The sequence below is a fragment of the Hyperoodon ampullatus genome (genome assembly GCF_949752795.1).
Source record: "Hyperoodon ampullatus genome assembly, chromosome: X".
Classification (NCBI taxonomy): Eukaryota; Metazoa; Chordata; class Mammalia; order Artiodactyla; family Ziphiidae; genus Hyperoodon; species Hyperoodon ampullatus.
The window spans coordinates 132676120-132692102 of NC_136913.1; the positions used below are offsets into that span (position 1 = coordinate 132676120).

The window sequence follows — 15983 nt, forward strand, 5'->3', positions numbered from 1 at the left end:
GCCATGGCACAGAAAATTTAGAGGAAAATCAAGACTTCTGACTTATACACATACTAAGTATAAGATGCCTACAAATGGTTTTATTGAATGGACTGGATTCAATGGGATGAAAATATGAAATAGGTTTATTTTTCATAGCTTTTAATTGTATGTGGAATTTCCCTTTGTTGCATTTTGAACAGTCCCACTTTCTTCCCAGTAACCTTTACATATTAAGAGTATCATTTTTAGGTACTAATAAATCCAGTCTGGTCTAATATCAAATTTTTGATGTCACCTGCAATTTAAGGGTCCCTCCCTCCTCCAGTTCAGTTCTGAAACAGGCTCAGAAACCTGTAATGGGAAAAGGAAGTTTGGTTGGCAGCTTCACTGCTTTCTCATTTTACTGCCTCTGGACTTTCTAAAGTTGGAGCTAGTGGACAAAGGACAAGAGTGCAAAAAGAGACATGCTGACAAGATCTTTCTTGGCTTTGGTACCTCCTGGATGTGGCACATGCCAAAATTCTGGGTCTTTGTTTCTTAGAGAACTTATATGAGTTCTTTAGAGACTCTCTCCCTCTCAATATGGGGACGTCCTACTCCACCTCCCCCTGGCATGGGATACGCCCTCTCCAGCTGTCACTTTATCTCTCCTCTCAGTTTCTGCTTCTGACAGTACAATCACATAGATCTTTTCTGTTGGGATCACTTAGCCCTGGCAGGAAGTCCTCTCAGGCAGGGTCTTCTTGAGGCAAGTCTTGTCCTATGACCTTCCTGGTCTCACACCTAATGGTTGCAGTGCAGTTAGCCTCTGCTATAGCCCACTCTCCTTATTATGCCATCAGGGGAAGCTCCCCAACACTCTGGCATTGAAAGTTTTTCCAGATAAAAATCAGGCACTAGTCAGTATCTTCCAAGCTCCAGAACTATGTCAAGTTTTCTAAATGATTCTCCTGAAGCCTCCCTCACTGCCGCTTGACATGAGGGAGAGGCCTCCCTCCCCCCATGGGAATATACAAACACCAAAATGCTTTCAAAAGAAATCCTTAAGGGGACTTCCCTGGTGGCGCAGTGGTTAAGAATCCACCTGCCGGTGCAGGGGCCACGGGTTCGAGCCCTGGTCCGGGAAGATCCCACATGCCACGGAGCAACTAAGCCCGTGCACCACAACTACTGAGCCTGTGCTCTAGAACCCGCAAGCCACAACTACTGAAGCCCTCGCGCCTAGCGCCTGTGCTCCGCAACAAGAGAAGCCACCACAATGAGAAGCCCGCGCACCGCAATGAAGAGTAGCCCTTGCTCGAGGCAACTGGAGAAAGCCAGCACACAGCAACAAAGACACAAGGCAGCCAAAAAATTAATTAATTAATTAATTAAATTTTTTAAAAAAGAAATATTCAAATCTAAACTCTTTCATAAGTTCCTAACCTTCTTTTATATAGGCTGGAGGTATATGATGGGCTAACGGTTGCTGAACCAATTTTGGACCACTACCTGACCAAGTCCTGAATAGGTGGCCTGATATCTCTCTTTAGAATTTGGGGGTACTTGTCACCTATAATTCTGAGCAATCATTCTAAGGTAGGAAATGTCTCATCTTAACATCCTGTTACATGCTTATTTGACACCTAAGTGGAGGTATCAAGCAAGCAGTCTGAACTAGAGATATAAACTTGGGACTTATTGGCATGTATGATATTTTCAAGCCATGAGACTGGATAAGATCAGCTAGGGATTGGAAGCAGAGAGAAAATAAAATGAACCCAGGTCCAAGATAAAGGGCACTCAAGCAGGGGAGGAGGGCCCAGTAAGAAGACGGAGACCATTCAGCCAGTGTATTTCCCCAAGATGTGGTAATAAGGGAAGCCTGGCCAAGAAAACTGCAGCCCCAAGACTGGGGAATCCTTGCAAGGAAATAAGATACCCCGTTTCATAACAATGAGTCAATATTGTTTGCATTACCCATCCATGGTGGCCTGGGCTTGGCAATGTTGAAATGCTGATCCATGAACTCTACAAACACAGTCTTTTTGTACATGACTGAGGTGTTGAATGGTAAAGATCTTGGCACTCTAGGAGAAAACCTGTGTGAAGAAAGGAAAAAGTCATTCATTTTGGTTGACCCTTCTTTGAACCCACTTTAAAAAATAGCTGAGGGACTTCCCTGGTGGTCCAGTAGTTAAGACTCCACGCTTCCAGTGCAGTGGGCTCAGGTTCGATCCCTGGTCGGGGAACTAAGATCCTGCATGCCGTGTGGTGTGGCCAAAAAATAAAACATAATTTAAAAAGCAGCTGGAAGTAATGCTTCCATCCCACTCTCCTCTACTGTTAACAAGGCAGATTGGAAGCTGTATACGAAGTCACAGAGAAAACTGCTGCCCCCAAAATTAGAGAGACAGACAGGTGAATGCAGAGAATCACAACTTACTAGAACAGAAACCTTCAAGCAGAAATGCCTGTGGGAACCAGTGCTGTAGTAGGAAATAAAATAAATAAATTTTAAAAAATTATAAAAATAAAAAATAAAAAAATAAAAATATGCCAGAGCATTCTGTTCTTATGCCTGCCCTCATGAGAAATTATTTTACCAGAGCTTATCATTCTGGGATTTTAATCACAGCTTAATCTACCTGGAAGAAGGAAGATACCCAACATCATCCTCCTTCTCCTTCCACGCAGAGGAAAGGGAATACCCAACTCTAGCCATCCTGTGTCAAGGGGTGAGACTGAGAAGCAGTGGTGAAGTTCACAGTCCAGGGGCACAGGCTCACTAAAAGACTGAGACCTAATCATAGGGCTATAGAGCACTTCCCCACACCTCACCACCACATTACTAAAGGCCTAATTTACCAAAGTTCCTTTTATCCAGTACTCATGTCCATCATTCAACAAAGACTTACAAGGCACACTAAAAGGCATTAAAAAAGAACCCCACAATTCATAGAGACTGAACAAGCAGCAGAACTAGAGTCAGATATGACAAGAATGTTGGAAGTATTAGACCAGAAATTAAAAAAAACTATGACTAATATGTTAAATATTTTAATGTAAAAAGTAGGCAACATGTAAGAACAGATGGATAATATAAGCAGAAAGATGGAAATTCTAAGAAAAATCAAGAAGAAATGGTAGAGATCAAAAACACTGTAATGAAAATGAAGAGTGCCTTTGATAGGCTCCTTAGTAAACTGGATATTGTTAGGAAAAAAATCTCTGAGCTTGAGCATATGACAACAGAAACTTCCAACACTGAAAAGGAGAGAGAAAGTTGCTCCTCAAGGGCTATAGATCATATCCTGAGTCATATCCCTGAGTTGTTTTGCAGATACTAAGACCCCCACCGGGTGGAAGAAGGTAACTGCATGCTGACCACCGGCGTGTAGTCCCCAGACCACCGGAACCAGAAGGCTGATGATGTTGACTCCCTCCCAAAATACCACCTGGCTACCTCACCACCAACCAGTCAGAAGAACGTCCATAAGCTGATCAGGTATCCTGCCACCCCCTCCCTCACTTTGCCTTTAAAAGCCCTTCCCTGAAAGCCATCGTGGTGTTCGGGTCTTTTGAGCATGAGCTGCCCGTTCTCCTTGCTTGGCCCCAGGTTGGGCATCTTGCAATAAATGCTGCACTTTCTGCCAAGGAAACTGCACCAAACAACCAAGTAAACTGAATGACTTAGCCAGTTGATGTTAGCCAGCCTCAGTCATTGGCACCCCAATGCTGCCAAAATGGACATATAAATGGAGGAGCCATGATGGTGACTATGCATGGGCTCAACATCATGGACTCACCAAGGCTGATCTAGCTACTGCTGCTGTAAATGTCCAGTTTGCCAGGAACAGAGACCAACACTAAGGCCCTGATATGTCATCATTCCTCAAGGAAACTATCCAGACACTTGGTGAGCCTCAGTAAGCTAAGCCCCCGTAAACTCCTCCCAATAAACTTCCTGCACACATACATACACAAAAGAAAAAAAGCAGACAATCCTTTTTTTTTTTTTTGAAATTTGTGTGCTTAAAAAGCTATAACATCACCCAAGGAAACACAGAAGTTGTCACTACTTGCACAATGTTGGCTGGCAACATTCTTTTTCATCCGATTTGCTTTCAGATAATTCACCGACAGCTATAAATTTGTGGCAATGCTGTCACCCGTGATTAGCAGAACCCCGCTCAGAACAACCGAAAACTTAAAAGGCCCCAAAACGGTGCTTCCCAGCGAAAGGGTAGGCGTGAGGCTGTCAGAGCTCTTTCGGGAGGCACACGGTGGCCCTCCGCCCACCAAAACCGCGGCTATGCTAAGGCGAAGCTGGTACCCAGCAGGGTAGAACCATCTGGTAGGTCCCCGAGTTTGTGCCCCTGGAACTCTGATGAGGGGTGTGGCCCAGAGACATAGGTTTGAACGGCTCTGGTGAAAAATAAAAGTGCATCGAATGGCAGACACAGCAGACGCTGCTACGCGAGTTTCCGGGAGCCGCACTCAACACAAACGGCAGGCGACGGTGGAAAGGAGAGGCGTAGACACAGGCAGACACACCAGACAGCCACCTGAAGAAGGAGGCTCTGTGAGCCCTAGATAGTGTCGAAATCAAGGAGGAAGGGTCAGCCAAGGAAACGAGGGAGATGCCCCTTCAGAAGACACGAGGGTTTGGCAGAGCCTGAAAATGGTGAGCCTGCACCTAACAGTTAAGCAGCTCCTGCTTCACATAAAGATTGTCGCCAGCACGAGAGAAACTGGCCAACCGACAGTCACAGAGGAAGACCTCGGCAGCCTCGGAGGTATGGAGCAGCAGATGGACTGAAAACACTCTTCAAAGTGTGCATTGTTTTGCGTACACCTCTCTCAAGGAGGAGGCAAAGATGAGACTGACTTAATTCTCTCCTCCCTGACAGCCCTCCCCTCCCAGGGAGCCTTGCAGCTCACTCCATCCCAGGGTTTCCAGGACACCCGAGAAAGCACGTGCCAGGAGCAGCTCGGCCAGCCCAAGGCCAGGACAAGTGACTCTATGTACTGGCTGAGGGCCAGAAGCCAGCGTACTGATAAGGAAGCCCTTCCAGTAAAAGGAGCTGATTTACAGAGTCAGGCGTGGGGATCTGCATGGACCACAGTGCAAGAGCAGGCTGAACGATCAGATTGTCAGAGGCCCATCTCATCTACTCGGGCTACACAGCCACCTTTACCTCAAATCACACCCATAGCCATGTGGGGGGTCCCTGACGACCAGTCACTAGCGGGGGAAAAAGCCTGAGATTATGTACAGTTGGGTCAGCTTGGTATTCAGGTACAAGCCCAAAACTGACCGCTGTTGTATTACAGCCCCACTCAGGGGTGGATTTAACGGACAATGGTGAAGGATAATCTCCCGATGGGCCAAATTTTGGCTAATGCTGGTTGTTCACTTTGAGCAGAAAGAGAAACGGCCCAAGGTTCAAATATACACAGACTAATGGACAGCAGCACATGGCTTGGCTGGCTGTTCAAGGGCCTAGAAAGAAAAGGACTGGAAGGTCAAGGACAAGGATGTCTGGGGCAAAGGCATATTAGTGAGTGGGTACAAAATAAAAAAACCTTCATGTCATATATTAATGCCATCAGAGAATAGCTACTGTGGAAGAAGTGCAAAACAATAACAGAGACAAAATGGCTGACAACTACCATTAGCCAGCCTCTACATGGGCCATCTCAGTGCTGGCAAGATGTGAGCCAAGTGGCTGTGGAGGCGTGGAGAGAATTAATGCATGGACCCAAAAGCAAGGGGTCCCGCTGACTAAGGCTGATTTAACTTGTGTTGCCTCCCCAAATCCAAGCTGCCAGCAACAGAAACCCCTGCTGAGTTCCTAACTGGGCACTGTCCATCATGGAGACCAGCCAGCGATTCGGTGGCAAATTGCACTGGATCCCTTCCACCCTAGAAGGGCTGGCTCTTCATTCTGAAGAGAAGAGACATGTATTTCAGGGACATGTTCGCTTTCCTGCCTGCAGGGCCTCAGCCAGCACCACTGTCTGAGGGCTCACACAGGGCTTGATTCACTGATGTAGGATCCCATATGACATCGTATCAGACCAGGGGGCCACTGTACAGCAAAGGAGGTGCTGGAGTGAGCCCATGACCATGGCATCCACTGGCTTTATCAGATGCCACCCCATGCAGAAGCTGCCAGACAGAGAGAGCAATGGAATGACCTCTTAAAGGCACAGCTAAAGCTCCAGCTTGGAGGCAGGGCTCCATAAGGATAGAGGGTATCTCCAAGGTGCTGGATATGCATTGATTCAAAGATGGTTCTGTGGCCCGAATGAGAACACACGGGTTTAGGAAGCAAAGAACGGCAGCAAAACAACCTCTCTTCCCCCGTGACCCACCCGGGGAGTCTGTGCCCCCCATCTCCACCTGCAGCTCTGGGCTCGGCAGTGTAGAAGGTCCTCACAGCACAAAACACAAGAGTCTCACTGAGTGGGAAGCAGGGACGCCGCCTGGGCACCTGGGGCTACCATACCCAAGGAGGGGCATGCCAGAGGAGGAGCCCCCGGGGCACGACCACCAAGGGGGGAGGGCTGTCCCACTGGAAGTGGTCAGGAGTGGGTCACACCCCAGGGCAGCCACACCAGCCGAGGGGCGCGATGCGACGGCCCCTGGGGCTTGGAAAAGCTGCCCCCGATGCAGGTGAGGACATGGAGGGTGAGTGAGTGGGGGCTGTGATGGAGATGGGGAGGGGGCGGCCCGGAAAGTACTCGAACCCGGCCACCTGGGGGGTGGGTGCTGCTGGAGGACAGCCCTCAGCTCCGGTATCTTCGAGGAGCGGCCCGCCGGGCTCATGCCCCACCCACAGGGCCTGGACGCCCCTTTTCCAAAGCAGCCCACTGGCCCTTCTCAGGGAGGCCAAGCCCATTCCCAGAGCAGACCACAGCCCCTTTCTGGAGCAGGTCACGCCCCCTTCCCAGGATAGCCACGTCCCTTCCCAGGATAGCCAGTGCTTAATGACTGATCAGTACAGAGACACAGGGGGCCTGGCCGCGTTGGCCCAAGTGGGACAACGCAGAAGGGTCATTCCCGCTCCAGAGCTCCTTGTAGGGTTGGCCTGCACTGCGGCCCAGCTTCTCCCTCCGCCCTCCCCTGCTTTCCCAGGTATTGATCCCAAGAACACTCTAAATAAAATTCCTGCACATTGATATCCATCTGACAGTCTGCTTCTGGGGAACCCAAATGGTGATTATTAATTCATATTTAAATGTGCTCTAATTTTATCCATCTCCAGAAATTTCCATGGCATTAGCCTAAGCATAGACCTACATGGCTTTTAGTCATTTAACATTATTTGATGCCTACATCATTGAGTATACTCCTCCCTTCGGTTCATTTGTCCCATCTCCTGGCCACTTTGAGACTATGCCCTTCCACAGTCAGCAACTCATCCCTAGTTTGCTCCCTTCCCCTTTTCCCACTCCATCTCCTTGGTTCTCCTGAGTCTACCCTACTCAGTTTCTCCAAAGTTTCCATTGGTTTCTAACAAGACTCAGACCCATGTCCAGAGATAGGTATTTTGACATACACTAGCACAGTACTTTCACTTTAATATTTATGACTAAAATGAAAATATAAGACATAAAAAATGTTTACTAGATCAAGAGTTTGGAAGAGCAGAGAAGGAACAGGATCACGAGCACACAGAAAACAAATTTTTCTCTCTCTGAGGAAAGAGTGAAAACCAAAAGCTAGATAAAAGATCAAGGCTGTGAGACAGAAACAGAAGGCCTAGGCCCTAGTCAAGTGGGACGTGATTTATGTCTCAGATTCAGGGTAATCTGCACAGTAAGTGACAAAATGTTCCCGGGTTCACAGGTTTTACTCCTTCCTAACTTATGTGGGTTTTTTGTTTGTGTATTTCCCTTGAGGTTTGATATATAAATCTTGCCAAATATGTTTGGCAACAATGGCCTTGACCTGAACTGTTCTTTCACATTTTATCTAAAACCAATCGGAAAACCTATTATATTCCCTGACCCTTGCTTAGAAGAAGTTGAGCAGCTGCAGGAATAGATAATACAAAACTGAATTTTCCCAGATGTTTGCTTCAGACCTTGGCAGAGGTTGTCAGGATGTGTCCAGAGTCAGCTTATCCTGTTAATCAGTATCAAAATAATCTAGACTATAAAATGGTGTCATCAAAATAAAAATTCTATCAACTTTTTCCTGGTAAATACATGTGACTGCCTATAAAACAACGGAAAGCTAGATAATAAATCATTTTCTCCATTCAATTCTACACTCAGTCTATTATTTACTATACCTCAGCCTGCATGTTAGATGAAAACTATAATACAAGCACAATGTATTAAGTACAAATATTTCAATATTAATTTTCAAAAAGACCAACATTAATGGATAAATGGTCAATGGTTCATTTAGATACCAGGCTACTGACCATCTGGGCCTCTACTTCAGGATCATTAACACTGCACAACCACAGGCTTGGATCTCTTCCTTAAACCATACACAAAAGTTAACTCAGTGTATCAAAGAACTAAATATAAGAGCTAAAACTATAAACCTCTTAGAAGAGAACAGGTGTAAATCTTTGTGACTTTGGATTTGGAAATGGCTTTTTAGATATGACACCAAAACCACAAGCAACCAGTGGAAAAGAGAATAGATAAATTGGAGTTCATTAAAATGAAAACCTTTGTGCTGGGAGAAAATATTGAAAACGGGTACATCTGAAAATTTACTTCTATCCAGAACATACAAAGAATTCTCAAAACTCAACAATAATAAGACAACCCAATTTAAAAATGGGCCGAAGATTTGAATAAACATTTTATTAAATAAGATATAGGAATGGTCAATTACACATGCAAAGATGCTCAGCATCTTTAGTTATCAGAGAATGTAAATTAAACATACAGTAAGATACCACCACATAGTCATTAAAATGACTAAAATTAAATACTGGTAACATCAAATATTGTCCAGTATGTGTTGCCACTGGCACTTTCATGCATTGTTGGTGAGAGTACAAAATGGTACAACCATTCCAGAAATCTGTTGGTAGTTTCTTATAAAGTTAAACATGCATTTCAGCATGATCCAGCAATTTCACTCCTAGATATTTATGTAAGATAAAGGAAAGCAGATGGCCACACAAAAACTTGCACAGGTATGTTCATAGCAGGTTTATTTATATTAGCCCCTGGAAACAATCCAAAGGTCCATGTGGCAGGGAAAAGATATACACATTGTGATATATTCCCATAATCGAGTAGTAATCAGCAATAAAAAGCACAGAACAACTTCATGTAACAACCTAGGTGAATTTCCAAATCACGATGCTTAAGATAAAAAGCCAGACACTGAAGAGTGTATATTGTATGAATCTACTGATATAAAAGTCTTGTAACATCAAAAGCGAATCTGTAATCTGTAAGAAAGGAGCTTGTTGCCTGGTGCCAGGTAAGGGTAGAGAGACTCACTGAAAAGTTGCAGGAGGGTTGACTAGGGTGGTGGTTATGTAACTTGTATGCGTTTGCCAAAGCTTATGAAACTGTACACTTGAAAATCTGTGTGTTTCACCGTATGTAAACTACACCTGTGGTAGGCAAAATGTTGTCCCTCGTGACCTTTGCCATTTGGTGTTATGCTCATGAATATGTTCTGTTAGACAGATCTGAAGCATGAAACGGACTTGATGCACTCTTGCTAGCATGAAGATGGAGGGTGCCACATGGAAACTGAGAGAAGGAACTAAATTCCAATTCAGCCTGGAAGTGGATTCCCCCACAGAGTCTTCAGTAAGGAGCAAAGCCCTGTCAACACCTTGATTTTGGCCTTGTATGATCCTGAGCAGAGTACCTAGTTGAGCCCACCTGGACTTCTGACCCACTGAAACTGTGAGATAATAAATGGATGTTGTTGCAAACTGCTAAGTTTGAGGTAATTTGTTACACAGCAGTAGGAAACTAACAGGATGCTCAAAGTTGATCCAAATACCAAAAAAATAACTTGACAACCAAATTAAAAATGTGATTAAAAATCATGCTTCTAAATGAAATCAAAGAGGATATTACAGACTACTGAAAACAATGAAAACTCTTCATAACATAACCTATGGGATATGGCACAATTGTTCTCAGAGAAAAACGTATAGCTTTAAATGCCTTCACTGTTAAAAACAAAGGACAAAAGAAAGAGAAAAGAACATATTATTTTCCCTAAGATATTAGAAAAAATATAGCATGACAAGCCAAAAGAAACTATCATTGATAAAGATAAAATCTGAAAATAAATTAAATATAAAAAATAACCAGGGACTTCCCTGGTGGCGCAGTGGTTAAGAGTCTGCCTGGCAATGCAGGGGACACAGGTTTGAGCCCTGGTCTGGGAAGATCCCACATGCCGTGGAGCAACGAAGCCCGTGCGCCACAACTACTGAGCCTGCGCTCTAGAGCCCGTGGGCCACAACTACTGAGCCCGGGTGCCACAACTACTGAGCCTGTGCTCCAGAGCCCATGCTCTGCAACAAGAGAAGCCACCGCAATGAGAAGCCCGGGCAACACTACGAAGAGTAGCCCCTGCTTGCCGCAACTAGAGGAAGCCCGTGCACAGCAACAAAGACCCAACACAGCCAAAAATAAATAAAATAAATAAATTAATTAAAAAAAATAATGAAGAACAAAAAAAGCCAAAAGCTCATTATTTGAAAAGACCACCCCCAACAACAACCAAAGAGAAATCCCTGATAAACTTGTTCATGTAGAAAAGATAAATAACAAAAATTTAGGAATTTAAGAATGAGAGAGGGCAAATAGCTACAGATGATGTGGAGTAAAAGAATCATGAGACAGTGCTATATGCAACACAGTGGCAACAAAATTGAAAAAATAAAGGAAATGATTTCCTAGAAAGGTATACAATTATTAAAGCTGACTCCAAAAATAAGCTGAATTTTGATTTGACTAGTTAACATAGAAGAGCCTGAAGAGATGATTAAAGATATTGCAAATGTCACTTGGACCAAATGGATTCATATGTGAGTCTTATCTAACTTTAAAACAATAGATAACTCTAATGTTATTTGAGCTATTTTAGGCAATAGAAAAGGATAGAACACTCACCAATTCATTTGATAAAGCCAATAAAACTTTAATACCAAAATCTAATAATAATAGTAAAAAATAAAGTTTTATATCCAGAAAAAAATGAAAACAGTAATTTGAAAAGATACATGGACCCCAATGTTCATAGCAGCACTATTTACAATAGCCAAGGCATGGAAACAACCCAAGTGCCCATCAACAGATAAGTGACTTAAGAAGATGTGTTTTACACACACACACACACACAATGGAATACTACTTAGCCATAAAAAAGAATGAAATCTTGCCATCTGTAGCAACATGGATGGACCTAGAGAATATTATGCTTAGGACCTAGAGAATATTATGCTTAGTGAAATAAGTCAGACAGAGAAAGACAAATACTATATATTTCACTCATATGTGGAATCTAAAAAATAATACAAATGAATGTATATGCAAAACAGAAACAGACTCACAGATATAGAAAACAAACTTATGGTTATCAAAGGGAAGAGGGAAGGGGGGAGAGACAAATTAAGGGTATGGGATTAACAGATACAAACTACTATATATAAAACAGGTAAGCAACAAGGATATACAGTATAGCATAGGGAACTATAACCATTATCTTCTAAAAACCTATGATGGAATATAATATGTAAAAATACTGAATCACTATGTTCTACACTTCAAACTAACACAATATTATAAATCAACTATACTTAAATTAAAAAATAAAGCTATAGATCAATCCCACATAATAAAGGCACACAGTGTCTAAAAAATATTAGCACATAGAACCCAACAATAATCAAATTGTATGAACATTAGATTTTACTCCAAGAATGTAAGGATATTCAATGTCAGAAAGTCTATTGACATAATCTATTTGTCCTCAACATATTAAAGGCCAAAATTCATATGATCCTAGAATGCTGAAAAGCCATTATTAATGAAAATTTTATGGCAAGGAGTAACAAAGACCACTTATCAAGAACAAACAGCAAATGTTATTCTAAAAAGCAAAATATGAAGACTGTTTCAAGTAAAATCAATAAGATAGGAAAAATAACTGATTAAACATTGGAAAAGAGCTAGAATCTGCCTTATTTTGAATATGATTCCATACACATAGAGACTGCCATGTAAAATTATTAGAATTTATATGAGAGTTCAGTAAGGTAGCTAGATTTGAGATGAATATACACAAACCAATAGCTTTTCTCTATTCTGGTACTTAACATCAAGAACATAGGAGAAAACATTTGATTAACAATAGCAACATATTTATAAAATGCATAGGGATAAATGTCATAATAAATTACTTACATTTATTATATTAGTAAAATTTATGTATAAATTTAATGAAATTGAATGAAATAGGTACCAATATATATGAGAATTTTATATGATGAATGTTTTTATTCAAATCAGTGGCAAAAGATGTATTGTTTGATAAACGGTGCCTTGCGATAGGCTATTAATACTTGTAAGAATAAAATAGTTCTCATAATCTAAAAAAAAAAGAAAGAGCCCAAAGAAAAATGGGCAAAACATGTGAATAGTCAAATCTCAAAATATAAATGCAGTAGTCAACAAGCATTTAAAAAGATGTTCAGCCTCATTAGAAATAAAAGGAATGTGATTATTGTAATGATGAAATATCACTCTGTACCTACTAGATTGGCAAAAATTGAAAAACAAGGTAGGGCTTCCCTGGTGGCACAGTGGTTGGGAGTCCGCCTGCTGATGCTAGGGGACGCGGGTTCGTGTCCCGGTCCGGGAGGATCCGACATGCCACGGAGCGGCTGGGCCCATGAGCCATGGCCGCTGCGCCTGCGCGTCCGGAGCCTGTGCTCCTCGACGGGAGAGGCTGCAGCGGTGAGAGGCCCACGTACCGCAAAACAAGGTAAAACTTATTGCTGATGTGAATGCAGGGAGAAGGGCACTCCTATATGTTGATGGTAGAAATGTTTGAAGAGTTCTAGCCTTTTTGGAAATTAAGACTAAAAAGGAAATATTCCCTTCATTCCAACAATATCCCTCTTGAGAATCTGTCCTATAGGAATAAAAGCATCAGTATGTAATGATATAGGATATAATGGCCAAAAACCTGGAATAATAGGGAATTTTATGTAGCCATTAAAAAGATTGAAGTTATGCCAACTGACTTGGACAGAACTCTATTAGGTGTTAGTGAGTGAGAATAGTGTATAATATCCCATTTTTGTAAAACAATGACCAAGAAAACCTTTATTTGCATATATGTGCATACGTGCGTGTACATGAATCTATATTACCATACTAGGGTTACCTGACTGGGGATAATCAAGAAGGGGGCTCAAGTAGAAGGAGAGTGGGGAGCAAGGCAAAAAGAACAGAAAAGATTGTAACGTATGTATGGCATGACCATATTTAATATTTACATTACCATTATATATGTATTGGGTTTAAATCTTTACAATACACATTTAAAGAAAACAAAACAAAATTTAAAACAAATGACTTCAGCATTCAACTCAATAAGCAAAAAGTTAGATCAACTAAATGAACCACAGGAAGCTAGGAAGAAGAAATGAATTGATGAAACTAAAAGCAGAAATTGATAGAACCAAAAGATGGGTCCTGACAAAAGCAATAAAATCGAAAACTTCCTGGAAATATTATTTATAAGAGAGGAAAAGAGAACATACACAAACTAAGAATGGAGCTATAACTACAGACACAGAACAGTTTAACAATATCACAAGACTCTTACGTAACTTGATACCAATACATTATCAAATCTAGGGATAACCGACTGCTTCCTAGGAAAATGTATGTAACCAATATTGACTGAGAAGAGGTAGAAGAATCTGAATAAATCAACGACCATAGATAATGTTGGAAAGATCATTTAATACTACTGTCCCCAAATGCACCAGAAGCCAGAAAAGATGAAAAGTTTCTGAACTCATGGCTAATACTATCCTTACAGCAAAAGTGCGTGTCGTATTGATGGGTCTTAGTGCTGTTCTCCCTGTGGAAGCTGTGGGGTAGGCTGACGGAAGTTTCGTTCTGTCTCTTACGCTGCTTGCCTCTTCGCCCTCACTCTACTCCACTCTCTAGCTTCCAGAGTGGCAGCGTGTGACAAAGAGAAGCAAAGGACAAAACAGCCAGAGTCACAGCCCTACCATCCTGACCAGCCCGTCTAGAACAGGCCTTTACCTTGTGTCCACGTGCAGCTCACTGAGCAGTTCACTTTGCATATAGTCCCAGGACAGTTCCACCGCGCCCAGGTAGTATCTTCTGATGGCACCAAAGCTGAAAGGCAAAAGGCACAGAAAGAAGCAGGTGGAGAGCTCTATTTGCATGGCTCTGATTGCTAGAAAATGTTCGACTGGAGAAACGAAAGATTAATTCTTCTCTAAAAATATCTTTGGCTCCCAGGAGAAAAAAGGTAAATTTTGTATGATTTAGCGAAAAGTCCCAAAATTTTCTCAAAGGACTTTAGGGAACTTGACTGGCTGGAGTGACAGCAGCATTAGCGCTCAGCAGTGACCGATAGGATTGCTTCCTTTTTGGCAGTGGGAAGCAGCCACAGGAAGAACTGAGTAGGAAAAGGGAGGCTGAGCTAAAGCTTAACCCGTTCACCTCTGAAAGCAGCAGGGGCACGAGAACGCTGCTTTGCTCAGAACCTTAGAGGAAAGGAAAGAGGCGGGTGAAGGTGAAGAGGAGCTCCAATCTGTGTTCATAGTCCTAGCGCGCTCCGTCTTTCTTAGTAGCAGCAGCAGCAAGAGATGCCAAAGATGTTGAAGATTCTAGAATCCACCTGCACCAGCAAGAGTGACATTCTAATAGTCTCCCTGCTTCTACCCTTGCCCCTCACAGACACCAATGAATGACCTTTAAAACCATAAAGTGGATCCAGTTACTTCTTTGCCCAGAAACCTCCACTGGCTTCTGGCCTCACTCAGAGTATAATCCTACATTTTCACCATGGCCTAGAGTCCTCCCCATGATCTGCATGTCCCTTCCCCCCACCCCCAAGGTTTCATCTCACTCCAGCTACTGGCCTCCTTGCTCTCCCTTAAAACACCGAGCACACCCTTGCACCTGGACCTTAGCATCTGCTGTTTCCTCTACCTGAAACCCCTTTTCCCAGATCGCCACACGTTTCCACTCCCACATCTCCTGCAAGTCTTGGCTCAAATCTCACCTTCTAATGAGCTCAAATCTGGACCAGCGCCTTGACACTGGAAGTTCTCTATCCCCACCGGCACTACCGATATCTCTCTTGGCTTCATCTGCTTACAGAGCACTCATAACTAACTACCCAGCATCCACGTATCTATTTCCCTTGCATCGTTGCTACCTGATGCTTCTTAAGGTCGTTTACATTTGGCCTGAGTATAGGCTATATCTCCTTACATCAAAATATAGCCATGCTGAGCTCAAGCAAAGAACCTACTCAGTTTAATGTATATTAGGAGGCATGAGAGCCTCCCAAGGGCCTCAAAGTATAGGAGCTAATAAGAACCTTGATCCGGGTTTCCATAAGAAGTGTTATCACGGAGAGTCCACTTCTGCACGGATAGGAATGTGTTCGGGAGCCATTGGCAAGGTATTGTCCAGCTCGGAAACAATCAGGAAGATGCCCCTTGGGTAAACATTTGCTGAGACCTTCTCTCTGCCAGGCACAAGTTTGCAGAGATAATAGCTGGCATGTAAAATATTCCAGGAACTGTTCTAAGTGCTTTCTAATGCAGCAAGCATTCTTGTCTTCACTGTACAGGTGATGAAACTGAAGCACAGAGACGTTAGGCAACTTGGCCATGGTCACACAGTTTGTAAATGGTAGCATTCATACCCATTTAATCTGGCTCCAGAAGTCTTGCTCCTAACCCTTTTACTATACGTCCATGCTTCAGAGATGAATAAAATCCAGTTCC

At 42.9% G+C, this 15983-nt stretch overlaps 1 protein-coding gene across 3 annotated transcripts in view; it reads right to left on the bottom strand.

Annotated features, from left to right (window-relative positions):
- F8 (coagulation factor VIII) overlaps positions 1–14405 on the bottom strand; it is a gene marked incomplete at both ends in the record, with an annotated part of 114201 nt that extends 99796 nt beyond the window's left edge. For all 3 annotated transcript variants that reach the window (XM_079726863.1, XM_079726862.1, XM_079726861.1), the window contains 2 exons: positions 1942–2063; positions 14260–14405. In XM_079726863.1, coding sequence (XP_079582989.1) covers positions 1942–2063; positions 14260–14405 — 268 coding nt within the window. The remainder of the gene's footprint in view (positions 1–1941; positions 2064–14259) is intronic.
- Positions 14406–15983: the final 1578 nt, after the last annotated feature.